At 44.6% G+C, this 24,918-nt stretch overlaps 1 protein-coding gene across 1 annotated transcript in view; it reads left to right on the top strand.

Annotated features, from left to right (window-relative positions):
• TANC2 (tetratricopeptide repeat, ankyrin repeat and coiled-coil containing 2) overlaps positions 1 to 24,918 on the top strand; it is a 199,256-nt gene that overhangs the window by 151,770 nt on the left and 22,568 nt on the right. The window contains exons 16-22 of the mRNA XM_057381179.1: positions 884 to 1,115; positions 5,852 to 6,018; positions 7,373 to 7,980; positions 18,884 to 18,992; positions 21,011 to 21,133; positions 22,137 to 22,373; positions 24,636 to 24,821. Of these exons, the coding sequence (XP_057237162.1) occupies positions 884 to 1,115; positions 5,852 to 6,018; positions 7,373 to 7,980; positions 18,884 to 18,992; positions 21,011 to 21,133; positions 22,137 to 22,373; positions 24,636 to 24,821 (1,662 nt within the window). The remainder of the gene's footprint in view (positions 1 to 883; positions 1,116 to 5,851; positions 6,019 to 7,372; positions 7,981 to 18,883; positions 18,993 to 21,010; positions 21,134 to 22,136; positions 22,374 to 24,635; positions 24,822 to 24,918) is intronic.

The raw sequence follows: 24,918 nt of genomic DNA, 5'->3' as shown, positions 1-24,918 counted from the left end.
CTTGCCGGGATATTTTTGGATACTCAGTGACATTTGAAAAGAAAACCAATGAATGGGAGCTGAAGAAAAGCTCTGTGCCCAAACGGGCAGGCAGTGCCCGAGGCTGGAGGCAGCAGGAGAARCTGGGCTGGAGCAGTGCAGGAGCAGCTTCCCGAGGGATTGGCAAGCAGAGGCTGATTTTTGAGGCCCTTCATTATATTGCAAAAGAAAATTAAGAAGTCGGTAGCGTGGCCTGAGAAGATATCACCAATTTTCTGCTWATTTTAATAAGTGGGCAGAATGTAGCAGGGTTTTAGCAGAGTTTGCTGAGGTGGAAAAATCAGGGGAAAGTTGGGAAAAAAGGACCTTTTTTTTTTAAAATTGAATTGATTTTTTGAATGAAGTAGGATCACAGTTGTATGGTAAAGCACAGTGAGCCTGACATCACACCCAGTTCAGGGAAATCTGTAATTCCAAGGCACTGCCTCGCTGTGATGGACTCAGAGAGTGCTCTGAGTCCACTTCCACAGAGCCTGACATGTGAAAACAGCAAATAAAAAACAAGTTCAGGAAAACAACCRCGAGTTATTACTGGCACCAAGTCCTTGAACAGAGCTTGGAGCRCAATCAGAGACGTCAGCCCCTGTCACTGTCCATCTCTGCAAACAGCTACAGCTTAATTTCATTTACTCCTCAAATGGCAGGTCTAGTCATTTTTCAGGWTCAGTTCCTGTTTTTACCAACTGATTCGTCTGGRTTCTTGTCACGGGTGGTTAACTCTCGTTGCTCTTAAATCCTTCACCTGCCAGAACAGCTAAAACTCACCCAAAGCTGCTTTTGCTGCCGTCCCAGCACGGCCCCATCGCAGCCACGGCGTTTTCTTTGTTCTTTTTCTCTCTTCTAGGTGGTCGCTTACCACTACTGCCAGGCTGACAACGCCTACACGTGCCTGGTGCCCGAGTTTGTGCACAAYGTGGCCGCGCTGCTGTGCCGCTCGCCGCAGTTCGTGTCCTACCGGGAGCAGCTGCTGCGTGAGCCGCACCTGCAGAGCCTGCTCAGCCTGCGCTCCTGTGTGCAGGACCCCATGGCCTCCTTCCGCAGGGGCGTGCTGGAGCCGCTGGAGAACCTGCACAAAGGTACTGATGGACCCTTCCAGCTCCAGGGAGGTGGTTTTGGTTAAAGTTTTCAAAATGGATATGGGTATTTGAGCCAATGTGTGCGCTTCGATTCTTGAGGTGAAGGGTGGGATCTGGAGGAGCTGGGAGGAGCCGCTGGAGAACCTGCACAAAGGTACTGATGGGATCCCTCCAGCTCCAGGGAGGTGGTTTTGGTTAAAGTTTTTAAAATGACGCTGAAGTGGATATGGGTGTTTGAGCAGAGTTGATGTGTGCGCTTCAATTCTCGAGGTGAAGGGTGGGATCTGGAGGAGCTGGGAGGAGCCGCTGGAAAACCTGAACAAAGGTACAGATGGGATCCCTCCAGTTCCAGGGAGATGGTTTTGGTTGAAATTTAAAAAATGACACTGAAGTGGATGTGGGTGTTTGAGCGGAGTTGATGTGTGCGCTTCGATTCTCGAGGTGAAGGGTGGGATCTGGAGAAACTGGGAGGAGCCACTGGAGAACCTGCACAAAGGTATTGACAGACCCCTCGAGCTCCTGGGAGCTTTGTTTGGTTAAAATTTAAAAAATGATGCTGAAGTGGATATGGGTGTTTGAGCGGAGTGATGAGTTGATGCGTGCACTTCGATTCTCGAGGTGAAGGGTGGGATCTGGAGAAGCTGGGAGGAGCTGCTGGAGAACCTGCACAAAGGTACTGATGGGATCCCTCCAGCTCCAGGGAGCTGTGTTTGGTTAAAATTTTAAAAATTACGATGAAGTGGATATGGGTGTTTGAGCCAATGCGTGCGCTTCGATTCTCGAGGTGAAGGGTGGGATCTGGAGAAGCTGGGAGGAGCTGCTGGAGAACCTGCACAAAGGTACTGATGGCATCCCTCCAGCTCCAGGGAGGTGGTTTTGGTTAAAATTTAAAAAATTACGCTGAAGTGGATATGGGCGTTTGAGCGGAGTGGTGAGTTGGTGTGTGCGCTTCGATTCTCGAAGTGAAGGGTGGGATCTGGAGAAGCTGGGAGGAGCCGCTGGAGAACCTGCACAAAGGTACTGATGGGATCCCTCCAGCTCCAGGGAGCTTTGTTTGGTTAAAATTTAAAAAATTACGCTGAAGTGGATATGGGCGTCTGAGCAAGAGTGATGGATTGATGTGTTGATGCGTGCGATTCTCGAGGTGAAGGGTGGGATCTGGAGGAGCTGGGACGAGCCACTGGAGAACCTGCACAAAGGTACTGACAGACCCCTCCAGCTCCAGGGAGCTTTGTTTGGTTAAAGTTTTCAAAATGATGCTGAAGTGGATATGGTTGTTTGAGCGGAGTGATGAGTTGATGCGTGCGCTTTGATTCTCGAGGTGAAGGGTGGGATCTGGAGAAGCTGGGAGGAGTCGCTGGAGAACCTACACAAAGATACTGATGGGATCCCTCCAGCTCCAGGGAGATGTGTTTGGTTAAAATTTAAAAAATTACGCTGAAGTGGATATGGGTGTTTGAGCCAATACGTGCGCGTCGGTTCTTGAGGTGAAGGGTGGGATCTGGAGAAGCTGGGAGGAGCCGCTGGAGAACCTGCACAAAGGTACTGATGGGATCCCTCCAGCTCAAGGGAGCTTTGTTTGGTTAAAATTTAAAAAATTACGATGAAGTGGATATGGGCGTTTGAGCAGAGTGCGATTTGATTCTCGAGGTGAAGGGTGGGATCTGAAGAAGCTGGGAGGAGCCGCTGGAGAACCTGCACAAAGGTACTGATGGCACCCCTCCAGCTCCAGGGAGATGGTTTTAGTTAAAGTTTTCAAAACGATGCTGAAGTGGATATGGGTGTTTGAGCGGAGTTGATGTGTGCGCGTCGATTCTCGAGGTGAAGGGTGGGATCTGGAGAAGCTGGGAGGAGCCTCTGGAGAACCTGCACAAAGGTACTGATGGCACCCCTCCAGCTCCAGGGAGCTGTGTTTGGTTAAAATTTAAAAAATTACGCTGAAGTGGATATGGGTGTTTGAGCGGAGTGATGAGTTGGTGTATGTGCTTTGATTCTCGAGGTGAAGGGTGGGATCTGGAGAAGCTGGGAGGAGTCGCTGGAGAACCTGCACAAAGGTACTGACAGATCCCTCCAGCTCCAGGGAGCTGTGTTTGGTTAAAGTTTTCAAAATGATGCTGAAGTGGATATGGGTGTTTGAGCCAATGCGTGCGCTTCGATTCTCGAGGTGAAGGGTGGGATCTGGAGAAGCTGGGAGGAGTCGTTGGATTTGTCTTGGAAGGAATCCTAAAGCTCATCCCATTCCACCCCCTGCTACAGGCAGGGACATCTTCCACTGTCCCCAGTTGCTCCAAGCCATGCCCAACCTGGCCTTGAACATTCCCAAGGATGGGGCAGCCACAGCTTCTCTGGCCTCCCCACCCTCACAGGGAGGAATTTCTTCCGAATATCCCACTTGGCTTTCCCTTTCCTTGCTTTTTCATATCCCAAACCTGTCCTCACAGTTCTCAGGGTGAAAACAAGCAACCAGTTCCATTCACAGCGCTGCTCACAGCAACATGTTCTGGTTTTTTTTGTGCAGGGTTGGGTTTTTTTTCCCTTTCCCTGCCACTGTGTATGGKCTTTGGAGAATCTGAAGCTTTCACCAAAGGACTGGTATCATAAAAATCCATAGACACCCCTGGGGGGTAGCTGGTGACAAGCCTTATCCTGATTACAGACTCAGAGCTTTTTCTAATGCAGCATTGATTTTGTCTTCTTTCCTTTCTTCCCTCTGCAAGTTATAACTAATTCATTGTGACAATCGCTAAATTTAAGATCTTCCCTCGTTGCCATGAAAACTGTCAGAGCATTTCAGAGTTCAAGCCTGTTGTCCTGCAGAACCCTGTTTATCTCTGTGCCTGTGCTGCATCTTGGCTTGCAAAAAAAAGAATTCAGATGATTTTGTTGCCACCCTGCAGCGTAAGATCCAACATGAAATAGATGCAGCTCCTACCAGATTCAAAGCTTGATKTTCAGATCAGCTTTTCAAAAACTCTGTCCAAGCTCCAGGCAGCAGCAGCTGGGTCCAACCTGCCCRGTTCCACCAGGCACAAAGCATTTGTGGAACCAGCACAGCGTGACAGCAGTTGGTTTTCCTGGCATGGTGAAATGTCACTGTGGGAGGAGCGTGGTTGCTCTTTCCTATCAACACTCCTGGCAAAAAGAAAAAGAAAAAAAGGATGCATTTAGGAGCTGCTGCTCTAAAGGAAAATAATTCTTGGTTATTGCAGCAGCTGCTTGGGAGATGTTTCAGCTCTTGAATTCAGAGCGTTTCGGAGGATTCTTGTTTTTCTTGTTAAGGGAGTTGACCCCCCCATTTGGCCCTAAATTTTGAGAGGTGGAAAATTCTGATAACATTTTGGTCCTAAATTCTGAGAGGTGGAAAATTTTGATATGAAACCTTTTTTTATTTCCTTTCCTCTTGAGCTCTGCAATCAGCACAGCTCCAACAGAGCCACTGACCACAGCTCCCACCTTTCAACCCTGCTSGTCAAGAGTGCTGGCAAAGCTAATTGTGAACACCAAATGTTCTCTAACAAAATGAAAATTGGAAATTGATATCTGGAAATTGGCTCTGAAATATATCCTATTTAAGGCTCTGTAAATAAACCAGCAGGTTTTTCACAAGGTGCTGTTGAAGCTTTAAGGCTGCTGGAACAAAACGACTGTGCAGCTGTTAATGGTGAACATCACTGAGAAAGATTCATGTTTCTCAAATATATATATATATGTTTTTAATGTGAAGGAATCTAAATAATGTATAGGAGAACAGAGCTTTGATTCTTCCCCGATTCCCTGCTTTCTCCTCTCTCCCTTAGGCTTTATGAGGAGCATGAGATATAAGTATAAAACTCAGGCATGTTAAGATTTCACAGATCAATGAAGTATATTTTCTARTCTACCCAAAAATCCTCCTGAGAAGTTCACTGAAAAAGCACCTAGGGTAATAATTTTGATGCAAAATGCATGTTTTTCGTGTGTGGGTTTATAATACATTAGGAAATAAATGCAACCTGTTGACATCAGGAAAGGACAAGACAATCCCTGGAATAACAGGGATCACAGACTCTCATCATCAATGAACATTCTGTGCTTGGGTTTTACAGAAAAATTTCCTGATTTAGTTTAAATTTCCAGTTTAAAATCAAAGTCAAAGCGAAAAATTCACCTGCTGCTGGGAATATTGAGCTTTTTGATAGCAGGATTTATCTGCAGCACTTCACAGATCAGAACTTGGAGTAGATGTGAATAGTTTTTGACAAAGGTAGACTCAGATTTCCTTTTTCCATCTGGTTTTGAGTCTATTAGGCAGGATTACCTTTGAGAAGATACCACTTGAGCTTGAGATAAAAGCCCAAAAGTATCTTTATCATGGTTGTGAAGCCATTCTCAGCTCCCAGTGTCTGACATAGGAACCAGTGCATTGCCAGTATCACCTGGGTTATCGTGTTCTCCAGCAGCAAAAATCCTGTTTAAACATGAATAAACATAAATCCATTATTTATTTCTTCTAGGATTTTCAAGGCCAGCTTGGAATAACCTTATCTAGTGGGAGATGTCCCTGTCCCTGGCTGGAGGGTGGAATGAGATGACCTGCAAAGGTCAATATGCAATTAATGCATATTAAAAAGGCAGAGYTACTGTGTTTTTTTCCTTCTTTGGCATTGTCTGATAATGCTTTAAAACTCTGTGGTGACTTTGCAGTACATTATGTCTGTAGCCTTTGCAATAAATGCTTTTTTTTTTCTTTCTCTCAGAGAGGAAGATCCCTGATGAAGATTTCATTATATTAATTGATGGTTTAAACGAGGCTGAATTTCACAAGCCAGATTATGGAGACACCATAGTATCATTCCTGAGCAAAATGATTGGAAAATTCCCTTCCTGGCTGAAGTTGGTAGTGACAGTCAGGACAAGCCTCCAGGTATGTTGAAACTCAAACTAGGCCTAAGCTGTGTCATTGTCATGATGGACTTCAATAAGGAAGTTTTGGATGTTTTGGATTTGCTCAGGACCCTTTATTTCAGGTTATCCTTTTGGCTTTTTTGTGCTCGGATTTACATCCACGTCCCCAGGCTCACTCTGCAGCTTTGGAAGGATCTAATCCATCATCATGGTTTATTCATGTCAATAAATATTCATCAGCAAATAGTTCAGATGGTTCTGTGAGACAGCTCACATGCCAGCGGAGCCATCAGGAGGGCAGGGCCTGGTTTCTGTCAGCCTGTGCAGCTCAAGAACATCCTCAGCTCCACGTGGAAGGGCAGGAATTTGGATTTTCATTCCTTTCTGTGACCCAGAAAACGATGGTTTCAGTCTGGACAAATCCAGAGCTCAAAAAGATTGTCTTGAGCAGGTGCAAGAGCTCAGCAGGGAGTTGAGGCACAGAGCCCCACGTATCCCTGTCACTGGGAACAGCAGCTGCTTCCCAAAATCCASGAGAGCACAGGCTGTTTGCTGTTCAGTGCTGGGGTCCATTTTTTGCTCAGTACAGAGTAGATTAAATATCATTTGGAAGGAATCTTTTTGTAATTGTCAGTGAATTGCATCCCAGTGGTTGAATTCCTCATTTAATTAAGGGCTTTTGCATCCCCGTGGTCTCCACGGCAGCTCGAGTTTGCACTGTGCTCTCCCTCTCCGTTTTTTTGGAAAGCTTGTGGTTTCTACAGACCTGTTGCATCATTTCTCCTCTCCTCACAGCTGCCATGAGGCCAGAATTCCTTTGGAAATTTGGAATTTCTTTTGGAAAGGCATTTGATGATCTCTGGTTTATGCTGGATCGGGGAGTTCAGTAGATGAGCGTTCCCTGGGCGCAGTGATTGCTTTGCACTGGAAAATGTTCACTGTTGCCTGTGCTGAGGTTTCTGTGCATCTGTGGGTTTGGGATGCAGAAGAACACTCACAGGGAGCTCCTTGGTCTCAGCTTCAGCACGTTTCCTGTGGCTCAGATCTGTCAGGACTCAGAAGGGATGGGATGTCAGYCCGTGCTCAGGAGGGATAGGAATAACAAGGACACTGCCCTGTGTGAATTTACCAGCCCTTTCCGTGGATGTCAGAAACAGGCTCCTGTGTTTTTATTTCGGTCACGTTTCACACATAACCTGCTTGGTTATGGATGAGAGTGTGAGGCCCTGAGGGCACAAACTGCTGTTTGTGTGCTTGCCCTGATGGAAGGTCTTAAAGGAGTCTCAAAGGTGCCGTTGTAATAGAAATTAAGTTTACTTAATGAATAATGAACACTGCCGGCATGAGTATCTTTTTTCTTTCTTTCTTTGCAGGAAATAATTAAGCTGTTGCCCTTCCACAGAATATTTTTGGATAGACTGGAAGAGAACGAAGCCATCGACCAGGACCTGCAGGCATACATCCTTCATCGGATCCACAGCAGCTCGGAGATCCAGAACAACATCTCKCTCAACGGCAAAATGGACAACACCACGTTCGGCAAACTCAGCTCTCACCTCAAGACCTTGAGCCAAGGCTCCTACCTGTACCTAAAACTCACTTTTGATCTGATAGAGAAAGGATACCTGGTTCTAAAAAGCTCCAGCTACAAAGTGGTGCCAGTGTCCCTGTCTGAAGTGTACCTGTTGCAGTGCAATATGAAGTTCCCAACGCAGTCTTCCTTTGATCGGGTCATGCCTCTTTTGAACGTGGCAGTGGCTTCTCTGCACCCTTTAACAGATGAACATATTTTTCAGGCCATTAATGCAGGTAACATTGAGGGCACTTTGGAGTGGGAGGACTTTCAGCAGAGGATGGAGAACCTTTCTATGTTTCTTATCAAACGTAGAGACATGACGCGAATGTTTGTTCATCCCTCTTTCCGAGAATGGCTTATTTGGAGAGAAGAAGGTGAAAAGACCAAGTTTCTTTGTGATCCAAGGTAAGCAAATGCTCTGAGAAATTAAGAGTTTACCAGTGTATTATAGTTACCTGGATAATTTCATTTTGCCAGGCTGTACGTGGCTGCGGTTATCCAGCTTTGCTTTGTGCACACTTTGGTCTCTGCATTTTGTACTGATCACCTCAAGTGTTTATGTTGTTCATGGGAAGAAACAATCACCCTTGGGCACACACCTGACCTGGCAAACATAAATCATCTTTAGAATGAGTGGAGCTGCTTGTCAGAGTGCCCCAGACTGTCTAGCTCAGACATCACCAGGGGCAAATTACTCCTCTCAGTTCAGTCCTGGAGAAGGGAAATCATCCTCCCTTCTCCAAAGGTGTGAAGGGAAATCGTCCTTCCATTCTCCAGAGGTGCCAAAAGCACAGGAAGTGAAAGTTCAGAAGTGGAAAGATGAGTAGTGTGGATACATCATTTGCMATTGCTTCTTTTTCCAGTTGTGCTCGTCGTAGGTCTACTAAATGTTTTTTTTTTGAAAACAAAAATAGAGTGGAATCATTCTGTAATGATTTTGGACTGTAAATGCACCTGTAATCTGTATCCTGACAGCAGCTGAGTTCCTGGCTTAGCTCACAGGGAGCAGAATTTAATCATGGTTACATTTATATTCTCTAAACCCAATGATCTCTATTAAGAACATCACCATTGTTTCTAGTGACAAGTGGAAGCAGACAATCTGACTGTAATTCTCATAATTTACCCCATAAATTTTGCTCCATTTTGTCTGCCCATTTCTTAAAATATGATCATAATAATCAGGGAAAAGCTCAGATCCAAGGATTTGTCAGTCTGAAGACAATACAGTGATATCTGCTGGAGCTGGAGAGCTGCTCAGGTGGCTGTTAGTGGTTAKTCAGAGAAATTTATCACTTCAAATTTTGAGGCTGCAGTAGAAAAATACAAAACAGCCACTCCCAGTGGGCATATTCTTGTTTTCAGTAGGTCCTGACAATATTCCTGTTAAACGGGCCCATGGTGAAGCATCTCACAGCAGCAGGTGCCTTTAGATMAGTCAAGGGTTATTTCATATCCTTTCTTGGAATAAGTGTTTGTCACCAGGCAGTGCTGTTCTGCCCTGTGTGCAGGGTCTGTGCAGGGAGCTGAGACCTTCCTCCATCCCAGTCACTCCCAGTCCCACTCACTGGTTTTGTCTGGCCTGGCTGGGAGGGAGCTTKCTGTTGGCTGGGTGAGGGGACAGCAGCCTGGCAGTTATCACTGATCACACAGCACCTGCCAGAAAAGAGCAGCTCAGAAAAATCCCTGTTTCCCAAACCTCTGCTTTCCAAACCCCTGTTTTCCAAACCCCTGTTTCCCAAACCCCTGGTTTCCAAACCCCTATTTTCCAAACCCCTGGTTTCCAAACCCCTATTTTCCAATGCCCTGTTTTTCAAACCCCTGCTTTCCAAATCCATTTTCCAAACCCTTGCTTTCCAAATCAACACATTCCMTYGTTACCATGAAAACAGAATCGAGGTGCAGGGTGCTTCTCTGGTGTGTTGGGTGCTGTGCCTGTGCCTGGGTAACCTGGTGGCTGTGGTTCTGTGGGTGCAGAGGTTCTTTTCATCCTCACAGCAGTGGAAAAGGGCTCTCTCAGAATACCAGATTCAGAAGGAAATTCAAATTACGCTGTATTTTAGATGGTTTTGCACTGAAACAAAACGTGTAATCAAAAGGCACAAATCAGCCCGTGTTTACTCAACAAGTCACTGGTTTTTTGCTCAACATTTGGGTTTGGTGCTGCCCTCAAGACCGTATAGGAGATATTCAGGTATCGCTTTTCATCTCATTTGTGTGCCATTAATGTGAGGAAATTAATGRTGACTTTATGGGCACCACTGGTGCTCTGTGCAAGGGTGTCCCCATGGAGGTGACRTGACTCAGCACCTTCCCATGGGCTGAAAGAAGGAAGTTCCAGTGCACCAACGGGCTCTCAGAAGCTATTTTCCTCAGGCTGGAAGAAGTTCCAGTGCATCAAGAGGCTCTCTGTGACTCCTTCCCATGAGCTGAACGAACTTCAGTGCTTCAAGGCTCTCCCTTGCCATGGCCACGAGCCCAGACACACTGTAGGACTAATACACATCTCTGATGTATAATGTGCATTAATTGCATTATGCTCTTGTGATAACTAATGGAACCAGATATAATCTAGTGATTAATAGAGAAGGACCCCTGAGATTCAGCTACCACGCTTCTCAAAATCTTCCTGTCCAGCTGATACTGAGCTCAGAGCATGGGAAATCATGAGCGATGATTAAGATAAGTGGCAGTTTYTCATGTTACTCCTTGGAAGAGAAGCAGAACTGGCCACTGACAGAGCTCACAGCAGTARCCTGTGAAAATTTGCCTGCATCTGGTTTGTTCAGAGCCAGCTGGATTTCTTTCTGTTCACTTGRGAATTGAGAGGACGTGACAACTGTGCAGAGCACGCCTGGGGATCGCTGTGCACGGAGCTGTTTGACCACACCGCGTCSATACACGGAGAGTCAGCTTGCTGAGGCTGAGATTTCTCCCCACGAGAAGAGCTCTGAAGTGAAATGTGGATTTGTGAAGCTGCTTTTAATTGACTGACCCTGACAGAGCATCCAGGTGTGAGGCTGTTACGAGGGGAATTGGCATAATGGGCCTCGTGTCCASCGCGCTGCATCTGCGATAATCTTCCTGATTTCATCAAGTTCACGTGTTCTCAGAAGCGTGCAAAAGAGGGGAGGGGAGAGGAGGAGCACAACGTCCAGGAATTATCMCATTTTTCTATACTTTGAAGATAAACAGCAGGAGCACAACATCCAGGAATTACCACATTWTTCTWYACTTTGAAGATAAACAGCAGGAGCGCAACGTCCAGGAATTATCACATTTTTCTACACTTTGAAGATAAACAGCAGATCTCCATCCGCTCAACCCGTTGAGATGCTGACCCTCCTCTTTGAGCCCTCATCGTGACTTTGCTGTCCAAAGCAAAGGCTAATTGGCTCTGAAGGGGAACATTCTCACTGCTGGTCTCCCCRAAGAGGAACCCTTCCATTTTTTAACACAGAGGCGTTTGTCAGAGCACTTAACCAGCATTGCAGTAACGACCTCCCCCCCTGTCAGGCCAGCACGTCAACCACGCGGCTTCCTTGACAAATAACATAAAACATTTTAGGGAAAAACCCAATCCTTTGTGACTGCTGCTCGGAGAAAATGGTTCTTATTGCACGTTCCTCTAGTTGCTTGTGTTTCTAAACCTAAATTCTGCTTTAATGCAGTGCTGCTTTCTGCCCAGACTTAATCAGAAATTTCCATGTAATTATTTTCCATGCTTTTACAACCCTAATAAAACATTTTATCCTTGTGCTGCCGCTGAAGGAACCCTGAGAGACAGAGATGAAGTGGTTTKCAGTAAGAGAGGCAAGGCAGTAAGAGAGCTGTAGTCAGATATGGACCCCAGAAGTGAAATTACTTTATCCGGATTTAAGTACAAACATCTGAGTTGCTTGTCTAGACTGGCTTTATAGTCAGAGGAGAGAAATCAGGGTGATTCATTTCATCCTGAGCTAAAAGGCTGCAGAAGGTCAGATGAGRAGTGCCTGGGAAGCATCTCCAGCTGAGTTATGAGAGATCTCAGGATCATGGGCTCCCCAGGAGATGTCTCCAGAATTGACAAATAAGGCTGGATCAGGTGAATCTCTCCAGGCTGCTCCTCTGCCCCACACACAGGGCTTTGAGGCAGATTGATAGATTTTCTTTTCTTGGACAGAAAAGCTAAAGGGGGAAAAAAAATAAAATATAAATATACTCTCAGTGCTGTTGCCTGTATGACTGTCCCAGTTTGGGTTTTTGTTCTCAGGGTGGCACTGRACCAACCAAGGTCCATGTCCATGTCCCAGCATCCATGGGACCACAGCAAAAGGAAGCATTTTCGATCTTCACCTCCTCAAATGCTTCACCTCTGGCTCTGTGTGGCCAAACCTCAGCTGGTTTTAGGATCCTGCCCATCTGTGTGTTGCTCAGGTGGTCACTCCCATGTCCTTGAGTCCTCGGGGCAGCTCATCTGGCCTGGAGTGGCTCCAGAGTCACCTGGGCATGGATATGCCACTGCAGAGAGGTGACCTGCAGCTTGGAGGAGATGGGAAGTGCCAGACGTGGCACCTTTGGAGTAGGTTTGTTCCTGCTTGCTGTTCCAAGGGCAGTGGGTTTTGAAGAATAAGCATTGCATGAACCCCAGCAAGGCCATTTCCTCACCTCTTCCACATCCACAAACCAAATCCATTCCTCACACCCCAAATCCATTCCTCAGACCCCAAGTCTGTTCCTCAGACCCCAAATCACTTCCTCAGACCCCAWATCCATTCCTCAGACCCCAAATCCATTCCTCAGACTCCAAATCCATTCCTCAGACCCCAAAACAGTTCCTCAGACCCCAAATCCATTCCTCAGACTCCAAATCCATTCCTCAGACCCCAAAACAGTTCCTCAGACCCCAAATCCATTCCTCAGACYCCAAATCCATTCCTCAGACCCCAAAACAGTTCCTCAGACCCCAAATCCATTCCTCAGACCCCAAATCCTTTCCTCAGACCCCACATCTGTTCCTCAGACCCCAAATTCCTTCCTCAGACCCCAAATCCATCCCTCAGACCCCAAATCAAGACACCCTGCGTGGATAAACGTTCAGCAGCAATCCAGGGGGAAGGATGCAGCTCTCACCAACCCCYGAGTTGCCATGGTTTCTGCCTGAGCTGTCTTTTAGTACAATGCTCTGTAGGTATTCTGCATTTCCCTTTTTCTCTTGGGATCACACTGCAAGCGGAGACTTTTCCTACACATAATTAATGTTTTTGTGTATTACCCAGCTAAATGATGGAGCGAAGGCATTAGAGCAAAATCAGGGGGTTTTGCATTATTTTGATGGAAWCTGATTGACAAATAACAGTCCTCCATTGAAAGATAATTAATTTGGAAAGTTTGGGGGAAAAAGGAGTTGGTGAAAATGATATTTCTAACGACTCAAGGATGCAACAAACAGCTTTAAATGTGGAGCTGGTCCTTACATTGCACAACAACTTCATAAAAATTACCCCAGCTCAATATGGAACTCACTTGAGCATTATGGTGCATGGATTATTTGATTTTCTTCCTCTTTTATATTTTATGCAAGACACTGAAAAGCTCTTAAAATACACTCAGCTTGATTGTCAGTGAAACCATCAAGTGCTCACCAAAACCCAGGGTAGGTYTKAAGTGTTTTCTCCACATCCATGTGKTCTGGATTTTACTCAGCACAGCAAAGGCATTATTTGAATTCAAGGTGAGGCAGAATAATGGCTTTAGAATTTATTTGAATTCCTGACATATTGGGCAGAAAATTAAAAATAATGCCGTGCTCACTAGCACTTTGTGGGGCCAGGAATGCACAGGAAGGACAGGACAACATTTTTTGCTCTTTTAATTTCCCCCTCAAGCCATATTTAGTGAGTGCCATGTTTGTGAATCACAGAGATGAGTCCCATCATGTCCTCCAATTAATTGGGGGGGCAAACCCAATCTGTTCACCAAGCAGGGAGTGCTGACTCTGAGAATACAACTTTTAGGCTTCCCATATGTCTTCCAGAGTGAGTTTTTCTGATTCCATGACTTGGAACCCAGTACATTTTAAAATGTTAAAAAAAAATGGGCAATAACTCAGCAAAATGAGTGCGGGAAACTTAGCACAGACAAATTCCACAGCGCCAAGAATCTCAATTTGTTAATTCTAGTCAAGAGAATCACGGAGTGGTTTGTGCTCAAAGCCCATCTGTGGGCAGGAACACCTTCCAGGGTGCTCCAAACCCTGTCCCACCTGATTTTGGACATTTCCAGAGATCCAGGGGCAGCCACAGCTTCTCTGGGCACCCTCATGGGGAAGAATTTCCTCCCAAAATCACATCTAACCCTGTCATCTGGCAGTAGAAAACCATCCCCCCTTGTCCTGTTATTCCAGACCCTTGTCCAAAGTCTCTCTCCAGCTCTCTTGGAGTCCCTGTTTAATCTCCTGCAGAAATCAGAGTTGGAAAATACATTATTAAAGGCACCAGTAGCAGGTTGGGGACCTGTAACAAGGATTTAGCAGTGCATTAAGTGATTTTCCTGCAGGTTTTCCCCTRAACTGCAGTCAGAGCTGCAGCTGCAGTGTTATTTGGGAGAGACGAGGAGAAAGAGCAGACAGATGATAAATGGTGACAGATGAAGTGGAGAGCAGATGTGATCAGTGCCACCATAAAGGACATCAGTGGAGCAGCTCGTTTTTACTGGCTCATTAGACATGGAACCCTCAGCACCGGGATATTGAATATATTTAATGTCTTGAGTTRCAGTCCTCGTAAAATCTGTTCTTTTTCTTCTCTTCTGGACTGCAAACTGTTGTCTGCTGGGTCGGTTTAACATCCAAATGGAAGAAAACACTCACTGAATAACCCATCCTGTGGCACTGRGAGAGGAGTGCAGTTAATCAGAAACCAACTGAAGAAAAAAATGTGACTAAATTTCTTCCTGTTGTTTTGTTCCTCAGATCTTTTAGACCCACTTCTAGAGCAAAACCATCTTCCAGCAGTGCAGGAGAGAGTAGCCTTAACTGTTTTGTTCGAATATTTTTTTTTTATAATGTGAATTCCTTCCAAGTTTATTTGCAATTATAACATCAGAGGGAAATGATGTTATAGAAAAAAATCTATAAATCCATTTTGGTGATAAACTGTTCCTTCAAGAGGGGCTTGTGGAGCTGAGCTTGGCCTTTCTGCAGCCAGGACAGACATCATTCTGTAAGGAAAGAGGCTCTGGGGTTTGTTCAGAGCACACGTTTGTCTCTGCACTGGAGTTAGAACAYTGCACTTGGCAGAGCTGAATAAAATATGAACACACATCTTTTGAAGGCCAGATTCCCTGGGCACAGTGTCAAATCTCTCGATTTTGGAACGGTTTCATGGGATAAGCTGGGAGAAGGGAGATGTGGGTGTAAATCAGGGAGTTTGAGCTTTGGTAGGTTTCAGAAGGTTTGATTCTAATTTATTTTTTGCTTGTCTTCTACTCTGGTGCTGCAATGCCTTAACACTGGGGTGATTTTACACCCTTTAAAATCTCTTTTACCTGAGGASTGGAATAGTTTAGATGACACACAGATCTGAGAGCATCCAGACAGACTCCTGACCGTTCCAGGGGTCGATACAGGCCCTGAGAGCAGACAAAAGCTGCAGGAGCTGAGCTGGAAGGGCTATTAATTTTTCACAAAACAAACTAAAAAAAAGAAATCTTACATTAAAAATAGAAAAAGCTCTGATGGTAAACTCTGCAGTGGTAAAATTCAAAGCAAATCACTTCACTGAGCTCCTTGATGTAGAAATCATTACTGCCACTCTGCTGTATTAAATAAAAAAAAAGAGCTTTTGCTGTTGCAGTCTGGTTTAGTTTCCAATTAATGCTGACAGAACAAGTATTTATCAAGGGCTGGGCAGCATTGCAGAGGTAATGCATTTCTCATGAATGCTGTACTTCATTCTGGAGTAGTTCATATATGCCTTATTCATAGCACCAAAGTCACATCTATAATTAAATTATTAAATTTAAGTAAATACCCTTCCAACTGCAGCTGAAAAGAAATTTAAGAGCTGAGTGTGGAACCTGGGCTGGTGTGTGAGGTGGGGCAGCATTGCAGAGGTAATGCATTACTTCATTCTGGAGTAATTCTGGAGTAGTTCGTACATGCCTTATTCATAACTCCAAAATCATGTCTGTAATTATTAAATTTAGGTAAATACCCTTCCAACTGCAACTTGAAAAGCAATTTAAGAGTTGAGTGTGGAGCTGAGCTGGTGTGTGAGGTGGGGCCGCACTTCAACTCTCACTGTGAAGAACAGGCACCTCAGAAGTTTCTGRATCTTCAATTCATGCTCAGAATGAACACATTTACAGATCCATCACTGCCTTCCCAACCTTCCCAAGGAGTTTTCCACCAGGCAGCAAAAACCTGGTGTTGTTTGTTCTGCCGTGATGTGGGACAGAGGCAGAAGGGGRTGGCTGAAGGGTCCTGGAGCAGAATGTCCATCTCCTGATCCCCGGGCTGAGAATCCCCCAAAARGGAACRAACTGATGGCTCTGGATCGTGGAATTGTGAAAACTCAGAATGGTTTGAGTCAGAAAATACCTCAAAGGCCGTGCAGTGCTTGAACAGGGACAATTTCCACCATCCCACATTGCTCCAAACACCAATGTCCAACMCGGCCTCGGATACTCCCAACAATGGAGCAGCCACAGCTTCTCTGGGAAACCCATCCCAGCCCCTCCTGGGGAAGTTTATTTCCCAAATGTCCCATCTTTTCCTCAGTTTGAAGCCATTCCTGTTGTCCTGTCACCATCAGAACCACTTTCAGGGCCTTTGTGCTGTCCCAGGCCTCGTGTTTTGTCCCTCCTGTCAGTGGAGAATCCTCACAGGATTCTCACAGGATTCTCACACAATTCTCACAATGTGTGGGATGAGAGGCTCTGCCCCGGGCACAGAGGATTCCTGACGGGTTTTTAGCACCCATCTGAGGCACCAGAGCTGTGTTTTTGATGGGCACAGTCACCATCTGCAGAGGATTCTCCTTCTCCAGTCACGGGGAGCAGCGGGATCCCGGCACAGGCCAAGGTGTGGAGAGCAGCTTGACAGGCAAAAAAAAAGTAAAAAAAGGGGTTTTCTACAATTTCTTTTTATGGTCAGGTCACCCTGAGAGYGAAAGTACTGTCAGTGAGTGAAAATATGTCAGGAAGCAGTTCTTTGAGTTGGTGGTGCCTCTGTAAAGGAGCTGCGTTTTGGAATGAAGCACAGCGGAATTTCACACCAGTGCAACCAGTTTGTTAAATGGGATTTGGGGCTGTGTAAATGGGGTGTGGTGCTGTGTAAATGGGATTTTGTGCTGTGTAAATGGGATGTGGTGCTGTTAAAATGGGATGTGAGGCTGTGTAAATGGGATATTGTGTTCTATAAATGGGATTTTGTGCTGTGTAAATGGGATGTGGTTTTGTGTAAATGGGGTGTGGGGCTGTGTAAATGGAATTTGGTGCTGTGTAAATGGGATGTGGTGCTGTGTAAATGGAATTTGGTGCTGTGTAAATGGGATGTGGTGCTCTATAAATGGGATTTGGTGTGTAAATGGAATTTGGTGCTGTGTAAATGGGATGTGGTATTCTATGAATGGAATTTGGTGCTGTGTAAATGGAATTTGCTGCTCTATAAATGGAGTTTGGTTCTGTATAAATGGAATTTGGTTCTCTGTAAATGGAATTTGGTGCTCTATAAATGGTATTCGGTCTCTATAAATGGAGTTTGGTTCTCTATAAATAGAATTTGGTGCTCTACAAATGGGATTTAGTGCTCCATCACCTATCCAAACCTGTGGATCAAATCCTGCCTTGCAAGAAAAAYCCAATTTATTTCCCATCCCACTGCTCCAGCAGGCCCATCCCTGTCCTGCCAGCACCACRAGGGCTGACAGAGCATCACTGGTCCCTGCTCACACAAACCCTCGTGTTACCAATCCAASAGGAGCTTCATTGGCACGGCTCAGGGGCCATTACAAGGCATTCACTTCTTTTCTGAGTTTATTTTGAGAKGAGCAGTAATTCATCCTGAATGGGGATGAGCTGGTAAATCTGTTTTGTGTAATATTTGCTGGATGTTTGGCCATCAGAAGTATTTCTTTGCTTTACCAGACAGGGATGAGCTTGTAATATTTGCTGTCCTTAAAAGCCCTTTTAAAGCCACACTTGATATCATATTTTATTTTCCTTGGCTGAAAGGGGTTTGATTGCTTTTAGTGTAGTCACATTTTTATGTAGTTCCAGAAATKAAGTGGCTTAAAAGGACTCCCTTGGGAGCGACCAGGGGCTTAAGGAAAAATAGAATTTTGTTGGTAAAACCAAAAAGAAAAAAAATCACTCAAAGCACTGAGGTCCCAGCCTGGAACCTTAGTGGGTCCTGCCCTGCTCGCTGCATCCCCTGCTGTGCCTGGGGCACCTGCAGGTATTTACTGATCTCACCCAGAAATTATATTAAAACTTCACATTTTTACACCATGTGTGTTTTGTGTGTCTGTGGAGAATCATCTTCTCTCATTTTTGAGAAGATTCAGCCATGTTGAGCTTGCGGTGTTAGAAGTCTGTAAATGTTTAAAGGTTTAAAAAGTCAGTAAAAATCATCTTTAGCAACAGAAGTTATTGTCTGGTTTATTATATTTTGCCTTAAACAGGTCTGTGTGTAGCTCAGTTAATTTGCTTTGGTTGTAAACCTGGTAGGACATTGCCAGAAGCATCTCTATTACTGCAAAAGATGGAGAATGTATTTAGAAGGAGTTTTACAAAGAAATAAAGTTGTTTCACTTCACAGGACTGTCCACAGTAGTGAAGAGTGCAGGTGTCATTTAAATGATATTTTATTCCCAGTGTGGATATTTAAAATCTGGCATTTTCCAGTCTCTTCAGGGTTGTTTACATGCTTTGTGAAATGACTATGAAAGTAACACTTCAGCTTTCATGACATTGTACCTCTGATGTTTTTAAATTTTCATCTGCTCACAGAAAATACATTGGAGTGTTTTTTTGTAAAAGTAACACTTCAGCTTTCATGACATTGTACCTCTGATGTTTTTAAATTTTCATCTGCTAACAGAAATACATTGGAGTGGTTTTTTGCTGTCTGGGGTGTTTTGAGCTGTCAGTGATCAGCAATAATAAAAAACACAATTTGGTGTTGGTTTACAAGTGCAAATCCAGCCAGCTCTGTTTCCCAGAGATGGATGTGGTTGAAGGATTAGCAGAAGCAAAAATTGTCCTCAAAAGTTGTTTTGTTGGTGTAATAAAAAATACTAACATGCTTTTTTCCTTCTGATTTCAGGAGTGGCCACACACTGCTTGCCTTCTGGTTTTCCCGACAAGAAGGAAAATTAAATCGGCAGCAAACCATTGAACTGGGGCATCACATTCTCAAAGCACATATTTTTAAGGTAAAAATTGAAAAATTCATGCCAACCTCATCCCCGGCGCTGGCAGCGCTCAGTCTCGTCTTGTCGTGGGGTTGGTGTAAAAAGAGTGATTGCTGAAGCGTGTGGAAGTGAGCTTTAAAAAATTGGCTGTGCTATCTCAGAAATCCTTCAAATTAAACCCTCCCTCAGACTTTAAATTCAGCAGATAGCCTCCTTACCTAAAATTGCTCTCCTGCCATAAGATGCTTCTTCCCCCCGCTGGAGGATGAGTTCCTGCAGCAAGCATCTAGAAAATAGGAAATCTTTTAAAAGGAGCAATGTAAAAATGTAAAAATTAGGTTGTAAAGGGAGTATTTGATAGTTGTTCAAAGTGGCTGATTGGTCCATCTTACTCTTCACACAAACAGGACAGAAAAAAAAAAACAACTTGGGCTTGTGGGGGTTGGCAAAATTTTTCAKATGTTCAGGCCATACCCTGGTCTCRTGTCCCARTGAAGTGGGAACCACTGATGGTATTTTTGGTTTGATGTTGGATCAAGTTGGAATTTGTTTTTGCTGAAGGATTTGCCCCTTCTTCCACAGTTCTGAAGAGGGAAAATTAGAAAAGGAAGATATGAGCTATAAAATGAGAAATAAAACAGGCTTTTTTCAGCAACGGAGTGATAATGGTGTTGAACGTATTTTTTCTTTAAACGATAAATGTCACCTCTTATATCTTGCACTAATATCTAAATATGTATATTCTAATGCAACAGTTAAGGTTTTTATAACATCTGTGATTGTCTTCAGAGGACTGTTCTCAAAATGTCTCCCCTTTTCCTTGGTCTTGATGGTGATTCAGGCAGCTTATTTATGGGTTTGAKAGCAGTATAACTATTTTAAATTATTTTAACTGTTTATTATAAAATTACTTTCTGTTTCCCAGTTACACCATCCTAAATTCAAGAAATTTAATGTTGACAGTGGCTCAAATTCCCGAGTTCTTTCTCCCTCTTAACACAAGCAGGTGTTTTTCTTGCTTTAGCTCCCTGAATTTTAGGGAAACGAGCACATGGAGCTGTTATTTGTGAGAGCTTGTCTAATCTATTTCTTCTTTTGGTGATAAAACCATTCCAAGTGACAAACCAAAAGTGAAATCAAGCTGATGGCTGGGGCGATGCTGCAGATGATCTTTCACACAAGGAAATCAGAAGTTTCTGTTTTATATCAGTCCCTTTGGATGGATTTATTGCATCCCCTGTGCCAGATTCTCCAGCAGGTGCAGCAGCAAAGTCTCCTTGTTTGGGAAGGTGATGGCTGGAGCCCAAAGAAGAACCCCAGATTGGTGCATTCCCCCTCTCAGGGTGCCAATTTCACATTTTCAATTGCATTCCCAAATCTTCAGCCCTGAGTTTTCTGTTCAGCTGCCATTTACATCTGAATATTGCTCCAAATCCAGCAACAGGTCAGGATGATGATTCCCACACTTCTCCTTTCAGAGGAGACAAATCCCACCTTGTGCTGCTGRTTTTGTTCCACCAGTGCTGTCCCAGTCCTGGGCAGGCAAACTGGAACCAGGACCAAGGAAGTGAAAATCAGGGTTTGCATTTTAAACCAGAATGAAAGATGCCTGCGTGGTTTCCATGGAATCAGCAAGCTTTTATGGGAAATTGGTGGCAGAGCAGCAGCACTCAGGGCACACTCACTGAAAGTTCCTGAATTTATCTTACTGTGAACAGACTCTGTGTACTTTATTAAAAAAAAAGAAAAAAAGCATCAATCCATGCTTCTTAACGTGACATTTTGTGAGGGTGTTGAATGGATCTGGTTGCTCACTGTTTCATTCTGCCTTTTCTAGACCTTGGAGATGGCTACATTAACTTTACAAGTAATTTTCTGCAAGCTTAATTAATTGATTGTGAAGGTCAGATACGGTGAATTGTCACATTATCTCAGGTGTTGTCATTATTGTCCTGAAACTCCTTTTAAGTCCTGAAACGCAGGGGGAGCTGCCCAGTGTAATTTATGAGCTTGGATCTGAGTTGCTTTCTCTTTTTCAGGGTCTGAGTAAAAAAGTTGGGGTGTCTTCCTCCATCCTGCAAGGGCTTTGGATYTCCTACAGTACTGAAGGTCTTTCAATGGCTTTGGCATCCCTGAGGAATCTCTACACCCCAAATATAAAGGTACTGGAGGAGGAGGGGGAGAGTTGGGGCTTGAAAAGCTCCAGCATTTGGCAGTGACCTTGCAGATGATTCCCTGGATTCCTGGCCAGGCTGAGCAGTTTATTGAGTGTTTCCTGAGCTCAGGAAAGTCCTTCAGACCCTCCACCTGAGGGTTTTTTACCATTTGGGGTGGTCCCTCAACTCTGCCCTTTTGACCTTTTCACTGCAATGAGCCAACAGTGGTTTTGTGCACTCATTTTGTGCAAAATGAGGTTTTTCCTTCCCAAAGATCTGGACTGCCACAACTGGTGTTGGAATTTGGCAGCCCACGTGAAGGGCTCTGGCTCAGATAGGCACGMACTCTGAGGTGACACCAAATCATGTGCTGGTTCAGGCACTTTTGCAGGTGAATGTATTGATTTAGGTGAGCCCATGTCCACAGCAGAAAGGATTTCAGACAGGTTTGGAATTGTTTTCTCACATGGAAGGATATTTGTCCCAAGTCCTTCCCAGCCAGGCAAGGTGAGCTCAGTGTCCCCATGTCCCTTCCTTGTCACTCTCCAAGTGCACTGCTCAAAGTGCAGAGGGAGCTGTGGAGTGGGGACATGGGGTGACAGCCAGAAAAGGGGGTGACAGCCAGAAATTGGGTGACAGCCAGACCAGGGGGACACCGAGACCAGGGGGACAGCCAGACCAGCCCTGGAGAGGGATCCCATGGGAAGATGCTGAGCACAGCTCTCTCCAGCTGTGTTTTGATTCCCCATCCTCACCCCATCCCCAGCTGCTGCAGCAGGGCTGGAGTCACTTTGTTCCCAAACAAAAGGGGGTTGCATCCTCCAGCCCACTTCCCATCCACCTGGGAAATGATCCAACTGCTCCATCTACATAAAACGGGACCATCTATCAGAAAAAGCTGTTTTTTCAGCATTTTGTCGTTTGTTGTTTGCCTGGAGACTCGCCAGGGTTTTACCCAGGTTTATATTTTGCTGTCACCATGACAATAAACCCCCATTTCTCCACACAGGTCAGCCGGCTGCTGATTTTAGGAGGAGCAAACGTGAATTACCGGACGGAGGTTTTGAATAATGCCCCCATCCTGTGTGTCCAGTCTCACCTGGGCTATGCTGAGATGGTGGCTTTGCTCCTGGAATTTGGGGCCAACGTTGATGCTGCTTCAGAGAGTGGCCTGACCCCGCTGGGCTATGCAGCTGCTGCTGGATTCCTGAGCATTGTGATGCTGCTGTGCAAAAAAAGGGCCAAGGTAAAGCCAGCACGTTGCTCAAAAGTTGATTTAAACATCTTCACATTTGTTGTGGAGCTGCAGCAGGACATAGAACAAGAAAATCCTCCTATGGGAGACTGGATTTCTCTTGGAAAATAAACARCAGCAATCATCTTTTATGTGTTTTTTCAAACTAGGAACCCARCCATCCGTGAACCTTGGTCTTGGTCTGTTGAGACAAACTTGYATTTCAGCCTAATCTATTTCAGGCTTTCAGTAAATGGGATTAGAGAAAAAGAACTGCAACATGTGTGAGTTCAGGGCGCAGGGGAAGAAAATTAGAAAAAATGAGAAAAGAAAATAAAACACTGGGGAAAGCTTGTAATTCAGACACAGCTTTTGTGGGAGATGGGATTTGTGGCCTGAAAAACATTGAGCACAGTGGGGAGACAGAACTAAAATGCACATCCCACAGTGCTTATCTGACTGAGGAGCAGGACTTACCTGAGCAAAACACAAGGAAACAAACCCAAAGTACATTTTGCATTGGCAGAGGCTGCTTTTGGTATTTTTTTTTTCCTGCTGAAATGCAGTGGGTTTAAAATAGTGGGTTTAAAAGTTGGTGTGAGGTAGGAGCTGCCTCGTGATGCTGCTCCAGTGACCTGCACAAGGATRTTCTGGAGAAATCCTTGAACCTCACAAGGTTAAAATGGCAAYGCTGCTTTTCCAGCACAAAGCATTCTTTAAATATCTCCCTGAGACACATTTTGCAAACATTTCCATCAGACTTGTCCTAGAAAAATCCCCTTTGTTTAGCTTTGTGATGAGTGTTTGGAGTTTTAATTGTATATAATGAGTCRAGTTGAAATACTTCATGGAAGAAGAAAATTGTGCTGATTTTTGAAGTGGAGCCTCCTGGAAACAATTTGTGGTTTCTCTATATGTTTAATTTCAGTTCAAAAGGCAAAATATGGGTTTGTGTAGTTTTGGTGTGGATRTCAGGATGACTGAGGGACTTTTTAGATCTTGCTGGGTTGTGCAGTCTGTAATAACGTGAGGACAGTACAAAGGAAAAAAAGAACATTGCTTTTGTTGGGTATTTTGAGTGAGTTTAGTGGCAGAAGTCCTGTCACTTWGAGTTTTCCTTGAATATCCCTCACAGTACTGAGGAGATGCCCCAAAACAYGGCTGGGTGTGGTTTGAGGACTGAGATATTTGCAGAAAAACTTCAATATTGATAACTGCAGGAGYTGAGAAAGGAGAAATACTGATATGTTATTAATGTGTTATAATATATGAAATATTTTTCATGTGCATTTTATAACTGTGGTGTAGTGCTGATATTCCCTGGGTCCCTGGAAGTGCTTGAGGTCAGGTTGGATGGAGTTTGGAGCATCCTGGGATGGTGGAAGGTGCCCCTGCCCACAGCARTGGGGTGGAATGAGATGGACTTTAAGGTCCCTTCCAAACCATTTTGTGGTTTGCAGTGCAGACCACATTAGTATCAGTAAAATATAGTAATTAATATCAGTAAAATATCCGTAAAATTAATATCAGTAAAATTAATATCAGTKAATTAATTAATTAATTCAGTAAAATATAGTAATAATAATTGTTATTTTTATGACAAATAACATGTTACAGAGCATGGAAAGGATTAACCAGCAGGATGATGAYAACTGACCTGCCTTTCTGGTGCTCTCCAAGTTCCTGCTCTTGTGACAGCACCTGCAAAGTGCCACTGATGTGTTCAGGCATCAAGTGGAAACTGTGCCCCAAAATTCAACCAAATAAATTCCCCCATTGCTGTCAAGCACTGTCTCTGTTTCCTATTGACTGTGCCTGCACTGGGTTCACATTTCTGTGTCTGACTGCAGGATGAGGCACCTCTGGGCCTCTCAAAAGAACTGACACCTTCAAAACAAGCTGTKTTTTTGTAGATTTGGCTAAAGGAGATGATATCAGTGTGTGGTATTTCAATGCATGAGAAAATCTGAGTGCTGGACATCAGGACACAAAGGAAAAAATAAAATTTGTAGTCTTTGAGCCTGAGGAAAACTGAAGAAACCTAAAAAAGTAATGATAACTTCCYCAAAGCAAACATTTGTGGCCAAGAGGATGCCAGAGCCTGGGACATTCTTTGGAGATGTTTGYTTTCTGGTCACTGAAGTGATAGTTTACCAGAAAAACACACATTTTGCATATGTGGCGTTACTTTGAAGCTGGGATTGGAAGCTCTGGAGAAGCAGAGAYGTTTTGCCCATGATTTGGTTTAACTGTGTTTTGTCATCTCTGCCCAAGGTGGATCATCTGGACAAGAACGGGCAGTGTGCCCTGGTGCACGCCGCTCTCAGGGGACACTTGGAGGTGGTGAAATTCCTGATCCAGTGTGATTGGAGCATGGCTGGGCAGCAGCAGGGGGTGTTCAAGAAGAGCCACGCCATCCAGCAAGCCCTGATTGCTGCTGCCAGCATGGGCTACACCGAGGTAGGACCTGCTCTGCCAACCAAGGCTTGGCTCTATCTGCCCACCCACCAAAAAGCACCTGGAGGTGGAATCCAGAGTGCTTCTGTCCATCCCATCC

This window comes from Malurus melanocephalus, unplaced genomic scaffold (assembly GCF_030028575.1).
Source record: "Malurus melanocephalus ecotype Western Australia unplaced genomic scaffold, MMel_1.1 scaffold_496, whole genome shotgun sequence".
NCBI classification, from domain to species: domain Eukaryota; kingdom Metazoa; phylum Chordata; class Aves; order Passeriformes; family Maluridae; genus Malurus; species Malurus melanocephalus.
The sequence above is the reverse complement of the archived record's forward strand: the minus strand, read 5'-3'. Positions and strand labels throughout refer to the sequence as shown.